General features: G+C 37.6%; 2 protein-coding genes across 2 annotated transcripts; one reads left to right on the forward strand and one right to left on the reverse strand.

Annotated features, from left to right (window-relative positions):
- Nucleotides 1-2,958: 2,958 nt before the first annotated feature.
- Nucleotides 2,959-6,558, reverse strand: CBG16801 (the record flags this gene model as incomplete). Its single annotated transcript, XM_045240016.1, has 6 exons — nt 2,959-3,058; nt 3,671-3,826; nt 4,450-4,541; nt 4,598-4,682; nt 6,221-6,285; nt 6,481-6,558. 6 exons carry the CDS (start codon nt 6,556-6,558, stop codon nt 2,959-2,961), a joined length of 576 nt encoding a protein of 191 aa, XP_045096061.1.
- Nucleotides 6,559-17,343: 10,785 nt separating this feature from the next.
- On the forward strand, nt 17,344-23,097 carry Cbr-sek-1 (the record flags this gene model as incomplete). The annotated part of the gene is made up of 7 exons (XM_045240017.1): nt 17,344-17,356; nt 17,408-17,498; nt 17,592-17,724; nt 19,979-20,362; nt 20,630-20,880; nt 20,936-21,047; nt 23,023-23,097. 7 exons carry the CDS (start codon nt 17,344-17,346, stop codon nt 23,095-23,097), a joined length of 1,059 nt encoding a protein of 352 aa, XP_045096062.1.
- Nucleotides 23,098-24,166: the final 1,069 nt, after the last annotated feature.

Here is a 24,166-nt window from a genome sequence, read left to right on the forward strand (position 1 = left end):
GCAAACGGATCCGTTTGGTCATGATTCGCAATCGGATCGGAAACGGAGCTCGTGAACGGACAGGATACGGATCAATCCGAATAATGTACAGCTATTTACTGAAAACGGTTCGCGTGCGTCCGTATGCGGTTCCTATTTCAACCGCGCGCAAACGCGAAGCGTCCGTAACGGACCCGTTCGCATTTTACCTGTGTAAGCGTTGTACACCGTTACGGTAGAATGCATACCTTAACTCTAAAAATCTTCCGAAGAATCTCCTGTTCCCCCACCTTTGAACTCTCAAAATGGACTAAATACTCCGAACGCGGGTTTTTTAATCAGTACGGTGGAATATCGTAGTTCAGTCCTGGCTCATTTGGCTTCGAAGTTACAGTCTGAAGAAATACTGAACGTTTTTAGTAGGTGTATATTTCCGGAATTTTTTCCATTTTTAACTGGCAATAGATATGAAAAATTGGATGAAGGCGAATCTCCTTTCAACATGGTAAAAATCGAACAATGACGGAAAACTTTACTTAATAACGTTGACATATTATAAGTTATTTCATTCGCAGAAGACAAGATAAGAGATACATACATATTTAGGATAATTGGGAATTGGGTTCCATTGAACAGATTTCAAATATTTCGAACGTGAGGCCGAATAAACTTTCGTTTCGTATCATTCTCTCACCCATTCGGTCTGTAAATGTCATCTGCTAATTTTTTTTACTTCATCTAAAAGTATTTATTGCCTTAATTTTTCAAATTCTGAAATGGAACTTTAAAAAACTCATATTGAATGCCCGTTGTCATATCTGTTCACAAGGTTCGCCAGTGTGTGGCAATCAGGATCCCCGTGAACATAAAGAAACAGTTTCAGAATACATAGTAGTCAGTGAGTAGGACGAGTAGACAATCAGAAGCGAGCTGCTTCTCCGCAAAAACATTGTATGAGCCAAGTATTCTACTATAAAGTGCTTATATATTTTCCAAGCTCAGACGGTGACAATTTGCATTAGTCATTATTAGGGCTCAGGAAAACATACCCCGTGATGTTTTCAATACTTTCTCTTTTTCATATTTCTTCTTGGTAGAGACTAATTAAACAAAGCTCACTTTTGAGTGTCCAAACAAAATTCCCAAACTGATGATAATACCAGAGTTTCAAAATTCAGAAAAAAGGGGAAGGTTTGAAAAATCAAATCACTTCAAAACCGGAAATTATTGTAATGCAACCGAACTAGCCCCAACAATCACATATCCCATCCAAACGGTTCAGCAAAACGAAAAGCATTACTGTCCCATATTCGAAATCAGTATAATAAAAACTGTTGTTGGTTCCAATCGTAATTTTGTCCCTTAACATGTGTCCTACTTTTTTCGAACAAAATCAAATTCGAATTCAGTATTTACCACGGTTGAAACGACACATTGTAATGTCCACTACGTACTCAACCAACTAATCTGCATACAATTCGGAACTATTATTCTGAAGGACGAAACGGTAAGTGACCGGAACTGTAGATTAAATTGAACGGCTAGTGGAAAATGACAAAGAATGAAGATCGTGAAACACATTGCTGAAATACCGTATTTGGTACAATAGAGCTTCCACATTGATCTTGTCAATCTCAATTCCTATAAGAGATACCAGACAGATGATAAATAATAAAATGCTGTTGAAAAACCACTAAATTTTTTTTCAAAACTTTTTTGCCGTTTCTAACAGAAATTGAGATTTATGGCAAACATTCTATCAATATGCAATTTTTATGTTTTTCACAGAAGTCGAGACGATTATGGTTAAGGAACGATTATAGGAGCAGCGTTCGAGTATATAAACTCAGGTGGTACTGATGTTTTTCTCATACTAGAAAGTTCAATATTTTCGAGTTGCAACCGTCACGGTGTGGAGAATATATAAGCATATTATATTGTGATCATTCCGCAATTGTGTGAAGCGCAGCTCATGACTGTCTGCCTGTCGACTTGTGCTATTCGCTTTATTCCGAAACAGTTGCTATATATTCACAGGGTTCCTTGAATGCCATGCACTGATAGCAAAGTGTGCGACACTGAAGAGCTCTATAAACAAATAAGACAACGAACATGCATTGTGGGTTTTAATTCAGATAATTTTAAAATTTCACAACATTCGGTTGAAAATTACTTTCAGATGAGTTGGGAAAAATAAAAATAGGACGTTTTCGAGCCGAATGGACACTTTGTGAAACTCTAATTACTTTTATCTAATTGAAAAGGAGCCATTTGAGATATTTTATTACTTCCCTTTGGAATTCAGCTCTTTCAAAAGACAGTTGTTTATATTCGATAATTTTCATTCCAAGTTCATCTCCCAATAATTTGGGTATGAAATGAGGGTTGCGCCTTGAGTTGGCTATTATCGTGTCATATTTCAAAACAAAACCTGTGAGCTACTCTTTAGATTGAAAATATTTGTTTAATTATACCCAAAAATCATCAGTTTTGAGAAGTCATGTTTCATTGTAATGAACTATGAATTTAATAAAAAAACAACAAAGATCAACAATAAGAAACATCAGTCAGGCAATGCTTATTTTGAGTTTTTCAGTGGGTGGGAGGTTCAGGTGCAAGAGATCAGAATTACTAAAAAAGAAGAGAGAGAGAGAATGAGGGCGTTAAGAGAAAGCTTCAATGAGAAATATAGAGTATCTAGTTCATACAACACGTGGTCAATTGTGTTAGTCAGCGAGGCACGTTATCCGCAAAGTCTAACAGAATGAATGATAAGAGAATCCGAAATTGTGAAACTTTAAACCTGAAGAGTTTTACGAAACAAAAGTGAGTTGGGATGGGTTCGGCAGCTAACCGGAATTTAAGGCAACATTTTCAATAAGTCACAGGAACAAAATTTGGTGAGGTTTTTTGGGAAAGATTTTTAAGTGAACTGCGTGAAGTGAATGGTTCGTTATTCATGTGGTCATGATGATCAATTTACAAGAAGGTGTTGCTGATGGTAGCGAAGAAGGAGAAGTAGAAGATGGACACGAGTAGACTCCAGCGGTGGATTTGTGGGTAGGTAGCCAAGCAGAACCTGAAGTTAGAATTGGTTTTCTGAAGCAAGACTAGGATGCGGGTGTTCCTAAAGCAAACGACAACTAGAGATTTTTTTAAACTCTGACTTTGCTGGAAAGCCTATTCTTCTTCTAAAAGCAGATTTTGGTATCTCTTGAACAAGTAGCTCAGTAAGGTGTAAAGTGACTTGATCTGCTTCGGCAAATTTTTCTGGCACCGTAACGGATATTTTTAAACAGTTGAATTCGCTTACTGAAAGGTTTTCTAAAGTTTAGCAAACAATCAGAGCACGGACTAGTCAATTATGATTTTTTAGAAGCCAACCGTTACGCCAACAATTCAGCCATATTTATCGACCTACTGCTCCCGGGCCGGCATAGACCGGCTGATAATTTGCGCGAAAATTGAAATTCCTGGGAAAAACAACATTTCGGCAGACATTCAATAGCTGGGCAGGTTGAAATCATCGGCCCTGCGAAAAAACTGCGCCCGGACCATGTTAAAGTTTTCTGAGCTGGTATTCTGTTTTGATATTCATAGTTTCAATTTTGAAAAGAATCATGTGGCCCATGTCGACCAGGAATCTGCCAGTCGACAAATATTGTGCCAATAAAATGTTCCAAAAACTTACAGAGCGAACCCCATTAATTGAACCATCCACGCGAAGTAGTACGTCTTTGGATACGTCTTGTGCCATCTCATCTCGTCACTTCGTTTTCTGATGTAGAAATAGATGGCACACAGCACCCAAATTCCAATCAGCAGATAGCTGAGAGCTACGGCGGCGCTGAAAAACATGAACTTGTAGTTATTTTGAATTACTCATATTGTTTGTTGCCTATTTCACCTTCTCTTCTCTTCTTTGTCATCAAAAATCATGTTTTTAATTTTTTTTTCAGAGCGTGTGCAAAGTAAAAAACCTTCTCGTTTCCAAAAAAACTGCTCACTACTGCGCAAAGATTATAGTTTCAATGTCTATTTGCTCAGTTGGAGTTCATAAAAAGTCCCTCTTCTTTTCCACAAAATGATCTTCACACTTTTTCTTGGTGGCAATTTTTTTCAATTTTTCGAATTCAATATACCAAAAATCCATCAAAAAAGATCTTTTTGATGTTTCAACCGCCGGACGTTTGGCTTTTTTTAAAGGCTTCAATTATTTTCAGCACTTACGCCTACACCCCGAATGTGTCTAAGCTCCACCCCCTTTCCACAAACATCATCATTTGTCAGATTCATTCAATCTGTGTTCACTTTTTTCTAAGCACACTGAGCACCGATTTTTCGGGTTTTCGCAATAGATTACAAACAAAGTTTTTGGGAGAAGTGTGATTTTTTTGTTACAATTTCTGATGATTTTTTCAAAGATACTATTTCCCAATGCTTTCACACTACTGAAAAAAAAGCACTTACTGATTGATCCTCGCTGGCCACATTATTTTGAGTGGTAGTCCGAAGGTGAGGTTTGTTACATACAGGACGACTAGCCATAATCCAATGACAATCTGAAATGATGTTGCTACCATAGTTTGTCAAATTTCCTATGTTCTATTTGACCAACCGAATTTTCGGCATATCGCCTGGCGTCTTCTTGTCGATTATCGGCTACTTGTTCCTCTATCGAACTGATTGGTTTTTTGCGAGCGCTGCAAATATTGAAGCGTCGAAGGAAAAGATAAAAAGACACTCCGGGTTCGATTGCGATTGTGTTTTGTGTGATATTTTGTGAGCGAGTCGTGTTGGTGTGTCTGATGGGTTGGTTGGGTTGGGAGGGCGGTAAAAACAGAGGGTATGTCGAGGAGGTATAGAGATTGAAGAAAAAAACAGGTGAGGTTTCTTCGACCCAGCCGATTCAACCAATTCTTCTTTTTCTTCAGTCTTCCCCCATTATTTTCTCAATTTTCTATTTTTCTAGTTCCTGGATTTTCTGCAAGGTTTTGAAAATTTTATTGGTATTTTTCGAAAGCTTGATTTGCTAGGAGCAGCTGGGTCGCAGATAGTCTTTTTTTGAACTAATAAATGTCAATGAGCAGCATCTTAAATTAAAACCTTCACTGAAAAGATCTTCGCGCTGTATACTTTAACCCAATTGCTGCATAATTTCTTAAGGGAAAACTTTTCAGCTTGCATTGTGATTCCATTGCATTTCCTAAATTTGTTTTACTTTGAAAATATCAATTTGCAAGCTGAGTAAGAGAACGAGCTAATTTTCGCGACCTAATGAATAGCTCCTAAACCTATTTTTCCAAACAAGTCTTCGTGATGGTTCAATTTATCCCTTAGAAAGTTGTTTTTAATTGGTTGACCGAAAAGAGTGCTAGCCAACTTTGAGCTCATATATCTCGGTTCCTGTAGAATATATCGAGAAACAATCAATAAAAAAAATATTTTTGATATTATGATAAATATTTTATCAGTATCCCAATTTTTTTATATCTTCAACATGAACCAAGATATATGGGCTTACAGTTTTCGGTTTTAGTGGTTTTCTATTAAAGTGTTTACGGTATCTATGTTTCACCCCTCCTAGCTAAGCATCGGACTGCAATTAAAAATCGGTCTTTCATGATTTTACTCATTTTCTGCCAATGATTTGGTTTTTGAATCTTGTGTGAAAATCAAAATTTCCGATTTTGGAGACTACAAGTATCTGATATTTTGTCTTATTCCTTCGCAAATATATGTCTTATTCCTTCGCAAATTTCGAATTTCCACGAATTTCATTTTGACTTAATAATCATACTTTCAATTTTTCGCCTTCACTCAGTCAGCTTCTTCTTTTTCCACCCCGATTTTTTAGCTCGTATAGCGTTTTCACAATTTTCGACAAAAACGAAAACACCGTCTTTTTTCAAAAATTGTCCGGTCCGCACTTTCCCTTCGTCAGATCATTTTTTGTCTCCTTGATCGCTTTTTTTTGCTGTCAAGGAAAAATCATGTTTTTTCTCGCTTCAAAAGTCTACACGTATAGGTGCGAACAAAAACGACCAAGGGCGACGGAAACGCGAGGGTGTAGTCTTATTGATTCTTCAAAATCTCCCCCTCGGCTTCCACCTTACGGGCCACATGTGTTTCGAAAGAAACACCACGAGGAGGAGGTTTTAAAAATTTTTAAGTGGAGAGGGAGAGGACTTTTGAGTGGATATCTAGAGGATTTCGATAATTTAAAAAAGAAAAAACGAACCTTGTTTGCATGCGGGCTCGGTTTCGATGTCGTTTTGCTTTTGGTCGAACCTCGATGCCAGAGTCCTGAAACCAGAAACCTTTTTTTTTGTGGAATTTGAAAGGCTAAAGAAAACGAAAAAACACACAAACTCGGACTAGGAAAAAGTACACAATGCTTGTCGGTGTTTCGGTGGCGGCAAAAAGCAACCAAGTGAACTAATCCTACGAGTTAGTGAGGCCTATTCGAAAGTTAATCAATCAACAGAAACTAAAACAAACCTTGCTATCCTTGGTGCATCCCGTCCCGAGTCGCTCTCGAAACGGAGGCATTCCCAATGCCCCTGTAAGCGAAACCATCTTGAACAAATAAAAACTGTACTGGTTGGGTGTTAGAAGAGGGCGGAGAAAAATGAAAAGAGCGGATTAAAAAAATGTTTCTAGAGGCAGAAAGCGGAGAAGAAAAAAGAAAAATAAATAAACATGAAATAAAAACCTTGGCAGAGTTTTTTTTCAGTTTTTCTTCTTTTTTTCGCATGTGAAAGTAAAAAAAAACGTAAACCGATATTTGCTTTTCTATTTCTTTATTCTCTGTTTTTTTTTGTTGCTTGATTTTTTACTTCTATCTGTGAGGGTGGAAAATAGAGGCGAAAAAAAAACAGAATGAGTGGTGGTAGTTGCAAAGTCACAGAGATATGGGAAAAATAGCTGAGAGAGAAAGAAGAAGATGGGATGAAAAAAAAACCACGGAACAAACACATTTTTCACTGACGAAAACATGCTGAGAGGGGTCATAAACTCGAATGTTGTTGTCTGTTTTTTTCTCCCTTTCGTCTTACTTCCTATTTTTTTCTCCCAGTTTCCATGAGTTCTATCTTACATGAGGAGAGAGAGATACCGAAATTCAAATTGAGCAAGCATGTGTGTTCGTTTCGAAATGAAAGTGGGTGTGTATGTAAGTATTAGAGTGCGTATGTATGTATTTTGAAGAGAGCGAGAGAGAGAGAGAGAGAGAGAGAGAGAGAGAAAAAGAGGGGTGAAAAGAGAGAATCGTTTCACCCTTGACTCGTGTGTTTACTAATTGCGAGCGAGGAAGGGCACATCGCACAGATGGGTGGCCTACCCCGTTGTCTCGCGGGCCAGAGGGCGCACATTATTGGTGCAAACACCACGACGCCACTTTGCGTACCTTCACTTTGATATATGGGATTTTTTAATGCGGTTTATCGCAGATGTTGCGAGTTTTTGCAAACTTTGATTCGATTTCCGCCGGAATTTCGAAGTTTTTTCTCAGTTCTTTTTTAAAAAAACGTGGTGTTTATATGAAAAACTAGGTATTATTGAACATATTGAGTAACTTTATAGCTTCTCTAGTAATTAGAAAAAATCTTGGAAACAGTTCTTTTTTCTTCTCAATAACAATTTTCAAATTCTTTCGTATGACTAGATCCTCTGATTTTCTACTCAAACGAACAACAAAAGAATAATTGTGACTCGAATTTTTTGTTTTTTTTCCAGTCTCACGCCATTCTAGGAAAAAATGATAATGAACTTAGCGAACTTCAAAATTCCAACTGAAAAATTCGAAAAAAATTCACACGAAAAACTCACTCTTTTGTATTCACATTCGTGGGTACAAATTCTTTGAAACCACAACTATCATCTAATGGAAGGTCAGAAGAAGAAGGCAACAAAAATGACTAGGCAATCGAATGTAATTAGATTGAAATGATGGAGAATGAAGATGCGCGAGATGGCGAAAAAATCCTGCCCCTGGTGTGTGAAAATAATCTTCAACGGCATTGATTTTTATACACCCCCCCCCCCCCTCCTATTTTTTGCATCTCATTTCCGCTTTAATGAGTTTCGAATTTTTTGAGAAATGCGAATTAGGCAATCAGAAATCGAATTTGATCTCATTACATCCGATTAAATCAGACCTGGTTCAATTTCTTCATAATCAGTTTTTAGCTCACTCTACTATGTCTCTCTCCCTCTCTATGTCGGTTTCTCTTGATTTTGATACTAAAAGGACATGTGACATATCCTATGAGAACACCTGATTCAATTATCGGAGAAACTTTTCTGCATTTCTGATCATTCCTTCTTGTTTCCTTCATCCTAATCACCTCACCTCCCACGTTCCGCCATGTGAACTTGAATGAAGAAAAAATGAAGGCTCTCACATCATCGTCCCGACTCATTTCACCTGCCATGATGATAGATATATGAGTCGCCTTAAAAAGGAGCCTAGATTCTTTCTTCACCAGACAAAATCAGTTCGCGGACGCTGTTCTTCCAACCAGAAGCTGATTTGTGTCTTCACGCACTCGCCATTTTTTCTTCCTCCCATCTCCCCATCTCCTGTCTGCCAGAAGAAAAGCAACCTACGTCAATCCGTTGGCTTTACTAAGAAGTAAAGCATAATACAACTCTATTCCTTCTTTTTTTCGCCTCCTTTCTTCTTATTTTTTTCATGCTCCGTTTGATTCTTGTTCCTCATTCTCGAACCCCCAGATATCAGGGTCTTCTTCTTCCTCCTTCTTATGGCGTACGTCCGGAGCGGCTTATCTGATTTTGTTCTTGTTCAAAATCGCATCTCTCTTTGAGATCAGACTGATTTTTGCTGTTCTATGGCATCATTAACAAAAAACGTCTACCCCTCTCCTCCTACTTGTAGGTCAAAAAGAGATAATGCTTTTTTTTGAAAGAAATGTCACGTATTAAGTTTTATAGACTTTTTTCTCAGAGTGATCACTTGCTCATTCATTCCTGAATTACAGATTAGGCCATCTCTCCCAGACAGAAGTTCTCAGAGTCCGAGAGAAAATATTTCATCCGCTGGATAGTGCGTCACTAGAAAGCTAGGCAGCTGGAAAAATTCTTGTTATGGTTCATCTGGTGATAAGGTACACGGAATGACTCAAAGTTTTCGAGCAATATCATTGAGCAAAGGCTGAAACAGAGTCAAATTTCCAATTGTTCACACTTATTCCAGTCAATGTGCCCTTTTATGTCTCGAAATGTCTCGCTTGCCCACAACCTAAACAAATTTGTGTGGGTAGTATTCAAAACTCATCCTATTTCACACCCACACCTCTTCATGGCTCGGCTGGTGCCAAAATGTCATACATACACAAACAAAAACTAATATTTCCGGTGGCTTCTTATTCTTCTTCTCTTCCATCATTGCCTTCCCTTTTTTGTTGTTCCTCATTTCAATGGTTTTTTTTGTCTTTACCTTCTATTCTTCTCCCGGTAAAACGCGACAAAGCAACCGAGAACCCTTAATACAATTTCTGTTCTGTACACCTTTTCTTTTCCGTGAATGTGGCTGATTTTCTGCTATTGTGAGCTATGGGGTTTCTCCAGTATCGTATGTCGTCCCGTTTTCAGTCCAAGACCAATCACCACCATCAAAACTTTTTTTTCCTAGTTTTTCTTATCAAATTGATGGAAAAACTGGAGTTTGTTCTTTTTCCACTCTGTCCCCCTGTGCAGCACAAAAAGGAGGCGAAATTCGCAGCGCAAGGAAGGTTGTAATTAAAAGCGACAAAAACCTTTCTTGCTCCTTCCCTTCTTGCTTCTTCCACCCATTTACCACTTCTCGTGTTTTGTGACATGAAATTCAGTTTTCGAAGAGCAACACAAAAAACATTCAGAGCCTTTTCTAGTGCCCGTACTCTGAACAACTGATTCTTAAGACCTTAATCAAATTGTGCTCAATGATACAGCGTTTCTTTTTTTTGAAGCCCTGTGAAACTCTTCTATTGCACTTGGGTCCCGTCAATCTATATCTTTATTTCAGTGTTTTTTTTCCTCAGTCTATTCGAAAATTCCTTTTCAGAGAGTTTGTTGAATAGCTTTCTTAATGTCAAAGATCCCATTATTTTTCTCGATATTAACAGCTGCAGTTAAAAGTGGACAACGTGAGAATCATTCCAAAAAACCGTGCCTACTAAATGACCTGTCGAGTGTTTGTGTGTGCTCAGTAATAAAATGTTTTTCTAAACATTGATAAAAACTGAGACGCGCTGATTTTTTGATGTGTGCAGCACTAGGAATGAAATTTGGTCAGATAAGAGAAGTTTCAAGTAGGGAGCAGAAAACGGTGCTCTCAGCTGATATGGTATGACATCGGAAGACTTTAGCTCAATATGGTAGAAATTGTGTAATTACAATGTCTAGAATCTGTTTTATAGTTTTTCTGGGATAATGGGACCGCAGTAACTTCTTTAACAAGGGAAATTCAAAACTTCATAACCCCAGATTTTATTGAAAATTTCAGAAAATATGTGGATATTTCTCAAAATTTTAGAAATTCGCTCGCAGTTTTTTCAGTCTCACAAATCGCGTTTTGATTGCAAAACAGCAATTCTCAAAGTCGATTTTTTCAATTTCTGGGAGGTTCCCCAACATGAATTTTGTAATTTACTTGATATTTGATAAAATTTTATATTTCTAGTGTTTTCTCAAAAAAAATTATTTTTTTCAATTTTCGAATAATTCTGAAATTTTGTGGAAAATTCCGAAAACAAAATATAATTTTTTTTCAAGAAAATGACTGAAATATAAAATTTGATTTAATTCTAAGTATAATACATCATAATTTACGTTCCAAAACGTCCGAGAAGTTGAGAAAATCGTTTTCCTCTGAACATGGTTTTCAGCACTGAAACTGATATAACTCGACCAAAACTGGAGAGCAGAGCACTTTCCAGAAGCGTCTAGTTAGGATATTTTTCAACTATCCCAAATTTTTTATTGAAATTTGCTTTTTGAAGATGTTGAGGTTCCCTTGTTAAACGATTTTAATGTTTAAAAACACTTTTCAATCATCTTAAAGATGTCTACAGCGCTAGAAAATTGTTTCCGTTACAGTAACTCATTTTCTTGCGGAGCACTCATTATTCGGTCTAGCCGCCCCGAGCAGTCCCCAAAAACACTTATTATCGCATTATCTTTGAAAATCGAAGATAATAGCTGTAATTGAGTCAGAAAGCACTTTCAGACAAAGATGTTGAATCGAGTTAGTCTAATCTCTTTCACCCCGCGCCATACTTGTTATCCTCCAACGAACACTATCACATCATTCTGTGCCCCCGACAATTCGTAATCTTCTTTCTCGCTCCCTTTCTAATTGGTTTTTGATATCCGAATTCTAAAGCTTCTAGGAGTCAATTCTCAAATTTCCCGTCTAGACATTTTATTTGATTTTATTCGTTCCTCTTTTTTCTGAACTGCTGTTAGCTATCTGCCTAATCATTTCCTAGTTCTATTAGCAGTTAAGTTCTATTAGCAGTTGAGCCATTAAAAAAACATCCAAGTAGTGAGGGTACTACTCCTCCTCTTCAATATTCATGACCCTTCTCCCCAAAAATGAAAACCAAAATCAACTAACTAACAAGATTGATCATTCATATCATCTTCGCGTCGAACATGATTCCTTCTAGTCTCATTTGCGTCAGTACCAGAAAAAAATGAGAAGATATATGTGGTGAGAAACGGAATGGGAGGAAAATAAAAATGAGAAGAAGAAAAAAAAAGAGAATGCAGAAGCAAAAAAAGGAGAAGAAAAAAGTGTACATGTTCAATCGACCCCCATCTTTTTTTCTCCATTTTTTACTTGCGCTTTTCATTCAATGTGTTTTGCTTTTCCTGCTTCTGCGTATGTCAGTCCTCGCTGTAGCTTCAGGGTCCACAGGTTGGCTCAGCCTTTTTCTACGGACCCATTTAGTTGCCTTTACTGCTAAAAATAACCTTTTTTGAGATGAGAATTTCTGTAGATGAGACACCCCGACGGGTGAGCCGGCCTGTCACACACACGTGTCTTTTTCATGCCTTTTTTTATCTAGCCCAATCCGTACAGCTATCCAAACAGATACCCTTCCCATCTCTTTCTCTCATATTTTTTTTTGTAAATTATCGGTTTCAAGCTTTCTGGTTTTCTTCTCACATATGCCATTTCGATTTTCGAGAAAAGGTTACAATTTTCTTTTCAATCACGCCCACTCTTTCAAAATTACTGGTTAGAGAGAGAATTTGTTTTCAAAATTCGCAAAGTTCTTATTCTGTTTTAAATTTCCTACTCTATAATTCTATATTCTTTCAACAAAACAAACCAAAAAACTTCCGGGAGCTCAGGTGGCTATTCAATTCAAAACAAGTAGCCTTCCCTAATTATTCTTTATATGAATCAGAACTCAATAGAATTTTTCTATCGAGTTCTTACTATTAGAACAGATGAGTCCATTAGCGATAGATAAAGCTTCTGATTTTGACACTTTTTGAGCTGTCAAATCCATGAGTTATGTTTTTTTTGTAATTACACCTGATTATGGGCTAAATTAGTTGTTTGAATCCAATCTAACTTTACAAAGAAGAGCCACTAAAAATAAAGAACAGGTGATTTTTGAACTCTTGATTTTTAGTTTGCATAAAAAAACAAAACTCAGAACTATAAATCATGAAGTTCTGATTCAGTAAAAATTGACATGAAATTCAGAAAATTTGGTCTAGACTAAAAATATATAAACGTTTAACTGATTAGATTTGTTTGGGTATAAACTTGCTTTGGAAAAAAAGTTTCCAAGTTTTGAAAATCAAGGCATTCTAAGATTCTGTGGCCCTATGTTTTTTAGTATTTGAATATATTCTAGTTCTGAAAAGTATAGCTTTGTCTAGACGGGATTACTGTAGATCACGCTACTTGCAAATCACGCGTCTTGCAAGTCTCTCTCTGTAAACATACTTCAAGGAGTATTCAAATTGTAATATGTTTTGATTCGGTTCCTCTTTGATCTATCCGACACCATCCGACACCAAAATAATTCTGTCAAAAATTTCTTAATTAAAAATGTTTTGAAAGTGAAAGTGACTTTTGACGTAGCAACAAAGCTTATCAGATAAGCATCTATTCTGACGATCTTGACGTAGTAGATAGCAACAGTTCCCCGAACTTCTCCCCCTAATCTCAGATCAAATCTACTCAGTTCAAATATTTCCATTCCAAAACTATTCTCTGTTTTTCTCTCTCTTTCTTATCTTCTCAAAATTAGAAAATAGATGATTCCACTCATTCCAAATTCCAGTGCACGAACTTATTGACAAAACGGAAGTTCTCCAAAAAAAGAAGTGCACTTCCGACAGCTTACTTTATGACTCTGTGATCGATGACGCAATGAAAATCCTCTTTGTTGCAAGAGCAACACCCCCTTCTTCATCGTCATCAGAGTCTTCTCAGAAGACATAGTTTTCGTTTCAGCGCGGTTTTTTGGAAACGTCGCCGCTCCCGTTCCCAAGCACCGGATAAACCAATTTCAGAATGAGAGAATATATTTTCGAATTTTCAGATTAGGAGTTGAATTTTCGATCTTTTGGTTCAAGAGATCTCTATTTCTTTTCTTCCCCTAGTAAACGGAAGCCCATTTTTTATCCAGGCTCCCTGTTCGCCGTTTCTACCTTTTTTTTGGGTTTTTTTGGGGTCGGGTTCCGGAAATTGAAAAAAAGATTGCACCCGAAAAGAAATAAATCTATCTTTAAAGCGCTCTTCTAGGCATTTTTCACAAACCGAAGCCACGTCTTATGCACAAAAGTGGGCGGGGCATCGTGTTGGAAGAAACCAAAAGGCTTCATGGCTAGCCTATTATTAGTCGCGGCCTCGGTTTCTCTGCTTCTCTCCGTCCATCTAGCTCAGTTATTCTTTTAGATCCAAGTCGGAGAGATCGAGCTTATTATTTCTAAAGGTCAAAGTCATTATTTCTAATATCTAATATCAATTTTGAAAAAACGTGAGTCGCCAAGTTTTACATTCTTAAATTTCTAATAGTTGCTTGACTGGAGTTTGAAAAATCTTATCATTTTGGTTCACGCTTCAAATAGTTCTGATTTGTGTAGGTACCTACAGTGCCGGCCACATATATTTGAAAAACGTATTTTCAGTTGATTTTGACCATTTCAGGAGCCATTAGCTCGGCTATCAAGTGCCCAATCACTTTGGAAATTTTTGAGGTTATAAAACAGACTTAGATTGAAAACTTTGCATTTCAGTTTTTTATTTATTTCTAGCTTTTCAGTTTTTTATTTATTTTTGAAGGGCACATGTTTTTTTACGTTTTCAGTTAAAAAAAAAAGAAAAAGAGGGTGACTTTTGGAAATTAGCACTAAACTGAGAAACTAAAAATTTTCAAAAATTTTGTTAATGCAAAGTTTTTCATCTAATAACCTTCAAAAATTTCAAAGTGATGGAACACTTGACAGCCAAGCTCCAGGCCCTTTAAATTGGTCAAAATGAACTGAAAAACATGTTTTCTCGTACATTGGGTTCGTATTTTGCCTAATGTCAGAAACTTTGAAGTCATATTCATTTTTAATTTATTCAAGTTGAGGCTTATCCGTTAATCATTTGTTGGTCAAACAAGTTAGTCTCGTTCGTATTTTTACTTTCCTTCGCTCCTTTTTTGTTGAATTGTTATCATTGCGTTTTTTTGCGTATTTTGTAAAGTTTTGTCACAAAAAAAACCCTCCTTCTCTCTCTATGACTCATCAATCTCAACTCGCGCAAAGACAGACAAAAAATATTATGAGAATCTGCGAGGTGTCAGTAGGGAGGGAGGAAAGTGTAGTAGAATAGGAGTACTGCAGAATAGACGCCCCGAACAACACAATACGCGCATACAATACCTATCCACAAATGGAAAGGTGGTAGATAGGGAGGGGGAGAGGGAGAGCGAGTGGTGTGGTGACGAGAGATTGATCGAGAGTGGAGACTGAGAATGGCGAACAGAAAGTAACATATGCAGCAAATACTGAAGAAGTCGAAAGTGATCGTCTCTGGCGTGAGAGTAGAGACAGAAATAGAGATAGAGCGAAGTGTACTGCGTAACTTTTGCCGTCGATTTTCTTATCACTTGTTTACGTACACAGTGCCCCCCGACAACCCAACATTTTTTGAACAGACACCAACCCGATTTCGGAGGTGCGTGTCTCTATCTCTCATCAACAAAGCAACTTCTTTTTTTAAAGTTTCCATTTACATTAGAATTTTTAAATTCAAACAGTTTGTGAGATTAATGAGGAATGGTCTAGTTAGATTACTGTATTTGACCTAAAGACAATAGATGGATTGAGAGTGCGAATAGGTAATACATAGTTTGCCAAATTTTTCCCTGGAGGAATTCCAAAGGCCAGATCTCCGGATTAGATAGTCTTAGACGTCCCCTCTATTCCACCTCATAAAATCTATAACGAGTTGCCAACGCAGACACAGTCATTCGAAGGAACAGTTTCGCAATCTTTTTATTTTCATTATTTCCTTAACTTATCTTTTTTTTTTCAAAAAGTCTGACCATCGATGGTTTCGCACGAAAATACTTTACTCATGTGTGTTTTGCGTGTGGTCTCTGCATTCCCGAATTTTGGAAATTTCGCAACTTTTCATGATGACTTATATAATGCAGACTGTTCAGTTGCTGTTGCACATAATTTTTTCGAAGTCTTTTCTTTTTTATAAATTTCCACCAATTATTTCTTTTCCCATTCCCCCATTCCATCGGACCAACTTGACTAAAACAATACATTTCAAGCCGGTCCTCTATTTTCTCAATTCTCCCTTTTCCCCCATTCTCCTATTTTTCTATCGTACGACTTCCACCCATTTCCCTTAATAAATCAGCTCCGTTTACTTTTATTACGCTTCTCGTGAAGTCGAATCAAGTTCTAAAGAGAGAAGACAATAAAAAAGGATAGAATGGGAAAATGAAAGGTTCGCTTTCATTTCGCTTGCAAAAAAGGGCGAGAAAGTGAGAAGTAAGGAGAGGGCGGAATGAGAAATGAGCAATTTGAATTCGAAATGAATGAGGGGACCAACTTTTTCTTCTTTTTCTCTGAACTTGGGAATTGAAAATGAGTCAAAAAAGAAAAAAGAGAAAAAAGTTTTTATGGAGCCCTCCCTTTTTAATACAGCTCAAATGGAAGAGAGCTCATTTTAAAACGTTCAAATAAACTTTTATGACATCCAAATCCTAATGGGCCCCTCTTCTCTTTTCTCTGAATGAGGGTATACGGTAGTTTTGCCCTTTTCTAGCACTGCTAGCTCTGAGAATGGGCGGCCCATGGAATGGGTGTGCATAGATAATGGATGCCGCACATCTCACAAAATGCTTGTCGGATTTTCTGTTAAGTACTAAAAAAGTCTAGTCTGAATCAGTTCTCGTGACAAACTTCAGTGTATAATCATCCTCAAAAAAAATATTCTGCGCAGAAATAATTTCTAGTTTCTCAAAATCAGCCGAAAAACAAAAGACATGGAGCCTATGTTTAATGATTCACACTTTTTTTTGTTTCTGAATGACTCAACTATTCATGGCTCCTCTTCTTTTTCACTCCTTCTTTTTTTGTCAATTTTCTAGTTTTTTTTCTTTTTTCTTCCTTCACGGACCAAAAAAAGCTTGGAGAATCTCTTGTTTGTTCAGGTTTCCAATGACTACCTTCCGAAAAACTATAAACCGTTTTTTTTTCTTTGGCTTTAGCTACCAGGAGCAACGGACCTCGTCTTCTTAGTTTTTCACATTAAATTTCACAAAAATAAGGAACGGGCCCTTCTTTTCTTGCTTTTTGGCTACATGCAACCTTCTAAATTGCCTTCAGTAATTCACCTCTCTCCTCTCACTCTTTCCTTTTTTTTTCTTTTTTCTCTCTCATTTTTTTCACCTCCTTGGGCATTCTAAGTCGTACAAAACTTTTTTGCCTAATCTTAGCACCTTATGAATTCAAAATGTATAGCCACACTCTGGAAAATCGCATCTAGAAAATCAGTCAAGAAGAAAGCTTCAGGGATGGATTTGAGATTGATGGATAATTGTCATGCCAAGCTCGAAAAAGCAATTTTAGACTTCCTAAAGTCGCGAGAACCATCCAATTTACATTTAAATTCGAAAAGATTGAGATTGACAACTCCCCATTTTCACATCCTTTTTTAACCAAAAATAAGACCTCACCATTTCTTGCTCTCGACTCCGCCTGTTTCGTTTCTCCCATTTTTTCCGAATCTTCATCATTTTTGTTTTTCAGACGATCAGTGGTCGGCGTATTCTGAAATATATGTAGATTCGAGTAGGACGGTCGTCTCCACCAGAAACTTACATCATGGACCGTAAAGGTAAGTGGTGTTGAATCAAGTGTCATACTAATCATTCAACAGTTGTTCTAGGACGTGAACGCAAGTTTCCTGGCATGAAAATCGTGATGCCACAGCCGGTCGAGACGCCAACAATGAATCTGGAAGACAGATGTCTTATCAAGTAAGTAATACGCGTGTCGGCGGCGCGGAGAAATAGGAACGGGCGGAACGACGCGGATTACATAAGATTTGAGAGTGATTTTGATTGATTCAGGCTGACAAACGAATCCGAGGAGATTGAGATTGCCGCCACTGACCTAATCGTCCTCGAGGAACTTGGTAAAGGAGGTTACGGGATTGTGGAGAAGATGCAGCACAGACAAAGTGGACTTATCATGGCAGTGAAGGTGAGAATTAGGAGAGGTTCTAGAGAATATTCGAAAAAGAACACCCTGGAGCCTAAAAAGTGGAAAATGTTGAACCCCCACAGATTTGGAAAGAAGTTTTTCTTTTAGTGAATGGTAAATAGTTTCTCTGGTTTGAACTTCAGAAGTTGAAGTAACAGTATCGGGACCACCGGTTCAGAAACCGGCACATAATTCGGAGGGTACAACGATTCGCGGGTACAAGAGGGTAAAAAGTGATTTAGGTGTACAAAATCCTCAATTTGGGGTACAAGTTTTGCCTTTTTCAGGTATTTTGTACCCCCGAGTTGAGGATTTTTGACCACTGAATCGTTTTTTTCCCCCAATAACCGCAAAATTTTCGTACTCTCCGAATTATATGCCTCAGAATGTTCCAGACTTTGGTTGAGAATGTTCCAGGCTTTGAAAAACCATAATCTAGGACTTTTTTGACTAAATGATCAATTGATAAGTTCGACACTACACTTAAGGTATACTGTAGCAGATCCCGACTGATTAGTCAGCCCCGGTGACTTCAACAGAGGGACTACATAAAAAAGCTGCACATCGGACACTCATGAGATAATCATTCGTTTAAATCTCTCTTAAGATATTCTATCCTAAATCAGTTTTTACTTCCTGTGCTCAAAGAACCAGGGCCCAAAAAATCTGCAAAGCACGAATTCTATAGACTGTTCAATATAATTACCGCACGCCTTTCAAACCAATAATTGAGTTTTTTGGTGCATTGAAACAAAAGCTGAGCCCGCACAAAAAAGTGCAGCCTAGAGTAATTTGGTCAAATGGGGCAGAAGCATCAGACAAAGGATAAAATAACCCAGAGATAGAAAAATAGTTATACATCCGGGGTTCAGAGGAATTGAACGGAAAGGAAGTGTTGTTACCAAGGGCAACAAGAAAGGAAGATGAGTAAAAACTTATGGGGAGGCGAGAATCAATATGCTAACGTTTTGGGTTGAGAGAGAGAGAGAAAGAAGGAAAAGAATAGGGAACCCGCTGGCTTATCACGAGAAGGTGTGCATAAAACGGAATGAAGGGTTTTTTCACATCTCACCTTTTCTACGGCGTACGACCTCCCACTGATTGGTTTTTTGGCGGTCGGGGGGGGGGGGGGGCGCCCTCAATATGGCGTTGAGTATAGTTTCAAGGAAAAAAGAATGAAAAAAAGAGAAGAAAGTGAATTATGAAGGTGGCGATGTGAGAATCTGGCAGCAAGTGTCAGAAGAGTGGATTGATTCTTGGACAGATTAAATGATGCAAACGCGTATAAATTTATTTTCTTTCTTCAAATAGTCAAAGAGATTTGTTAGTTTCTAGGGAAATCCGTTTTCTGATCACTTTCTATATCTGGAGGGTTTATACAATCGCTTGACTGGTTCTGATTCATGAATTCAAAATAGGTTATGAATAACCTACATAAACACTTTTTGAAAATTTAGAACCCGCTCGTCGGTTGCAGCAGAACAAATTTTAGTTGTATTACCTAAAATCGCGTTAATGCAAGAACAACCACTTTTGAAAACGACATTTCTGCTTTAGGACGTTCCAGAACACGAAGTTTTTCAAAAACCTAAAATTTAGTGAAATTTCGCATTTCAGACAAGTTCTCAAAAACCATTTTTGGCGGAAAATTTCGAAAATTGAAGAACTTTTTAAAATGAGTATTGAAAATCTGAAATTTCATATGATTCTCGTTATGATACAATGAATTTCAAATCCTGAAACTTTCTAGAAGTTGAGAAAGGTGTCATCGAAAGTTGCTGTTTTGCAGAGAAACAGGAGTTTTTTTTACTGAAAGTGATATAATTCAAACTGGTATAAACTGATATAACTCAGCTAAAACTGACGAGCGAATTCTCGAATTCTCGAAAATAGCCGAATTGGGTATTGTCAACATATCCTGTAATTTACATCAAAATCTGGATTTACAATTTGTTGAAGTTCTCTTGTAAGCGAAATATTTTAATATAATAAAAATGTCATCGAAGGATGATGCTAAAAAGAAGAAAAGTGTTTTTAATGGGAAGTAAGCACAAAGTTGATAATGATGCATGAGGAAGAGAGTTCACAATGACTTCAGGACCGTTTCTTATCAGCCGACGCTAAATAAAAAGAAAGATGAGTAACGCGTCTAGAAATTTGGGGCAGAGATCGGAAATAAATAATCTATGAGAAAATTATAATCAAAAATAAATTCCTGAAAAACGTACCTCTCAAACAATCCTTCCAATTACAGCGTATCAAATCATCCATCAACGATCAGTCTCAAAAGCAGATGCTCAACGAGCTCGACGCGTGCAGAAGAAGTGATTGCTGTCCGCAGATGGTTCGATTCTATGGTGCAATGTTCCGCGAGGGAGACGTTTGGATTTGTATGGAAGTCATGGACACGTCACTCGACAAATTCTATCGTCACGCTTACAAGATTGGAAAGCACATTCCGGAACCATTCATCGGAAAGATGGCTCTTTCTGTGATCGAGGGATTGAATTTCATGAAGGAGCAATTGAATTTGATTCACCGTGATGTGAAACCATCGAACATCTTGCTCAATCGTCATGGACAAGTCAAAATTTGCGATTTCGGAATTTCGGGTCACTTGACAAACAGCTTGGCAAAGGTAAGACATCATAAGACTAGGGAGGAGAATGAATAGAAAAATTGAATAATGTATTCGAAAATATTGCAGTCTAGTCAGTTGAGAGAGACAGATGGAGGGAGGAAGACAGAACAATTTCTCACCCTAAAATCCAATTGGAATTTTTTTCTCAAAAAACGACGTCATTCTATTTGTCCAGAATGATGTCAAATCGTCCCACAGTCAATCGAACCATTTCGCAACACACGTGTCACATTTCGCAATCAAATCAATCGATATCGTTTTCAGACTGTTCAAGCCGGATGCAAGCCATATATGCCACCAGAGAGAATCGACGGCGAGACGAAAACTGCATATGACGTCAGAGCCGACGTGTGGAGTCTTGGAATTACCATCATCGAGATTGCTGTAGGAACTCATCCATACGCCAACTGGAAGACACCATTTGAACAGTTGAAGCAAGTCGTCAAGGAGCCACCACCAAAGCTTCCATCGGAATCTGGATTTAGTGCCGATTGTCAATTCTTCGTCAAGCGATGGTAAGAACGAGAAGAAGAGAGAGAGAGTATTGAAATAACCGAAATATATTTGCAGTCTTGAGAAGAACTATGCTGACCGTCCAAAGTATCCAGAGCTCCTAGCTATGCCGTTCATGGAGATGGCTAGAAACGAGAAACAATTCAGCATGGCTCGTTTCATTAACGAGGTAAGAAATAAGAGAATAAGGTAGTATTGAATTTGGAAAGTCGAGTGCTTTGGGAAGAAATTTGAAAAGGATGAAGTCAAAAACTTCCTAGCAACTGCGCACTTATTCTGACAAGTGAGAAATGAAGCGGAGAGGGGTTGAAAGATGATGGCGCACTAGATCAGGAAGTCAATGGAAAAGGGCCCGCCCACCCTTAAAACCTATGCCATCTGCTTCAAAAGGGCTCACTTTCATTTGATTAAAATGAAGACGGGTTTTTTATGGATGAGGGCGGCCATCTGCCTTTCGAAACCTCCGTTTTTTGACAATTGAACATGAAGATGCACACACGCACATAAATTTATCATGCGGGCATTTGAGAAATGAAACAGAGGGTTAATTAAACTTGAACAGAGGGTTAATTAAATTTTTTTAAAAATTGGGTGGTAAGATTAATTGAGACCAGGATTGGTCGGATAAAAGTTTTCCGAGAATCGGATACATGAATCTTTATCCGGATTTTTCTGGATAGTCGGATATTTGACTTTTTCTTCGAAATAATTTTTCGGAAAATCGGATATCCGATTTTTTCTCCGTCTTTTTTTTTGGATAATTTCAGAGTATTTCGGATAAAAAAGTTTTTGGACTTCACTTAAGGCTACTCACTCAAAAACACAGTTTTTAAATGAAAATCAGAATTAATAACAAGAAGAAGTAGGAAATTAACATCTGTTAGAAGACTAAAATCTGTTAGAATACTAATTTTTGGTTTGTTCAGTACTAGGAAATTTTTGTCACTGTCGGAGAAATTCTTCAAAATTCTAAGAGTTTATCCGGAAAAATACTCGGGGAATTCTTCTATTATCTGGAAATTATCCGAAAAAATAGTGCCGGATGATTTCTCCGAAACCATCCGAAAAACTGGGATAATCGAATATCCGATTATTCGACCGACCAAGCCTGATGGACGCGCTTTCAGAAAAATGTGCGTATTTTTAAAAGTAAGAAATTATGAATAGTGTGAGGCTAGAAAAAAAAAGTTTGGCTGTTCTAGCATGTGTTTGAAAACAGGCATGAGCTGACGTGTTCGTGCAAGTCACTCGGGAGAGGATAACCGCGCGCAAAAAATTTCCATGAGAAGTGCTCGGCGGCGACGACGACCCACATGATGAAAAAGAGAAGAAGGCGCCAAGCGCTTTTGTTTAGAGCACAACCTCTGCACATTAATCAATCAATCTTTGTATTCTTTGCAGATCCTCGACACTCCAATGCGACGATAATCATCATGTGTACTAGGCTTATACGACACGTCTCGAATCGAGAATAGCACCTCTTTTGTATGCCATTGTTGTCGAAGGACAATCGTCGAAATGATCATCGAGAATTTATCATTGTGGGGTATCAACCCAACTCATCATTTTTTTGTGAAATATTGAATACTCATATGCTCCCTATGTCTGTATCGGATACCATATTTTTTCTAATAGGCTAGACACTTTCATGTCAATAATTTCAATTACCAGAGATATCGAGCAATTTGTCAACTGACAGTGTTAAACAAACATTTTAAAGCACGGGACTAGTTAGCAATTGTTTAAATCTCTTTTGAAGTCAATGACATCCAATTGTGGAGATCTGTTGAAGAAAATGCTGTACTTCTGGCAGGCTATCTCTCTTTTTTCTTTTTTTTTCTCCTGCTTCTGGTAATATATTCCTATCTGCTTGATTGACTTTTCTTTCTGCAAGGAATTTCTTTTCTATCGCTTTGTCTTCATTTTCGTGTTCTTCTCCAACTAGTAGTTATCCCCAATCATCGGTGTTTCTCTCTCTCTCTCTCTCTCTCTCTCTCTCTCTCTCTCTCTTTTCCAGCTTCCCGACGTAGCTCCTTTCTAGAGTCTGTGATCCATTGGTAGAAACGGCAGCCTGCTACGCTATCAATCTCCTATGAAGAGTTGATTGAGCAGTGAGCAATATCCCGTTATTGGTTGTCGTTCAGACTGTTTTAGTATTCATTCCCCATACTAGCCTTCATTATCCAACATCCGAAAATAATCCAAAAATGTTCTTTTAATTTCGTCCACCTCGATTGATTGCATATACCGTGCCATTTGAAAAAAACGTAACTCTCCCTTACTTAATCCGCTTTTCCACCAACTGATTTGATTATATCCACTCCCTCCTTCAGCATTTTTCTGTCCCCAATGAATAAATTGATGTGCTATAGAGAGGAACAAAAAACAATCATCAACGGCTGCACTTAATCAATTTCTCTCTTTTTCTCTCCCCCCCCCCCCCATCTCTCTGGTTTTATGCGCTTATTCATTTTATAACCGTTCTTGCCCAGAAAATCAGCTTTTCTTTTTTTTTATAATTTTCCGCACCACCGTCTCTCGCTTCCGGACTCAAACATACTTCGTCTTCTTCTTCTGTTATGATCCCAACCATCAACCGTTTTCTTCCTATGGGTCCATATCAATGATATGCGTCTCTGTCTCTCTTATATTTTTTTCGGTAAATGTTTTTTCGAGTAAAAATTTGTTTGAAAGAAAAAGTTTTTTCAATGGATTTTTCTGGAATACGACAGCGGAAAATTTTTATTATTGCCCTAATTTTAATACAATAATTCTCATTTTCAGGTAGTTTAAACCCCTACAATTGCTGATGGAACTACAGCCATACATCTGATTCTATTCGATCGACACCTGACTTGACTGAATTGACTTTATCTGTCGAAAATGAGATTTTTTTCTTGTGATGGTTCTAAATTTACAAATATGTATCCCGGAAAATGATCATAAGCGACGTGTGAACGGAAAAAAGCACATTGAAGGCTCAATGGAAGAAATCCAGCGCGTGCAATAGTACAAAGTGTACATGAATTCGTCAAGTTTTCTTCAACTGAATCTGAGAACTCTGTCTGATTTTGGCATCAATATGAATAAGATTCAGAATGCTTTGTGATGTGTTGGAAAAAATAAGTTTATTTTCAACACAAATTTAATTGTCCCATGGAGGAGCAATTCCATAGCTATAGGCATATAGTGGTGATCAATCCAGAAGAGCTCATAAGTATCACAATCGTAGAAATGGTTGCAATATTTCCGGGGAATGCCGAACCAGCCAGGAATAATTCAGAAAAC

This window comes from Caenorhabditis briggsae (genome assembly GCF_000004555.2).
Source record: "Caenorhabditis briggsae complete genome, chrX, whole genome shotgun sequence".
NCBI classification, from domain to species: Eukaryota; Metazoa; Nematoda; class Chromadorea; order Rhabditida; family Rhabditidae; genus Caenorhabditis; species Caenorhabditis briggsae.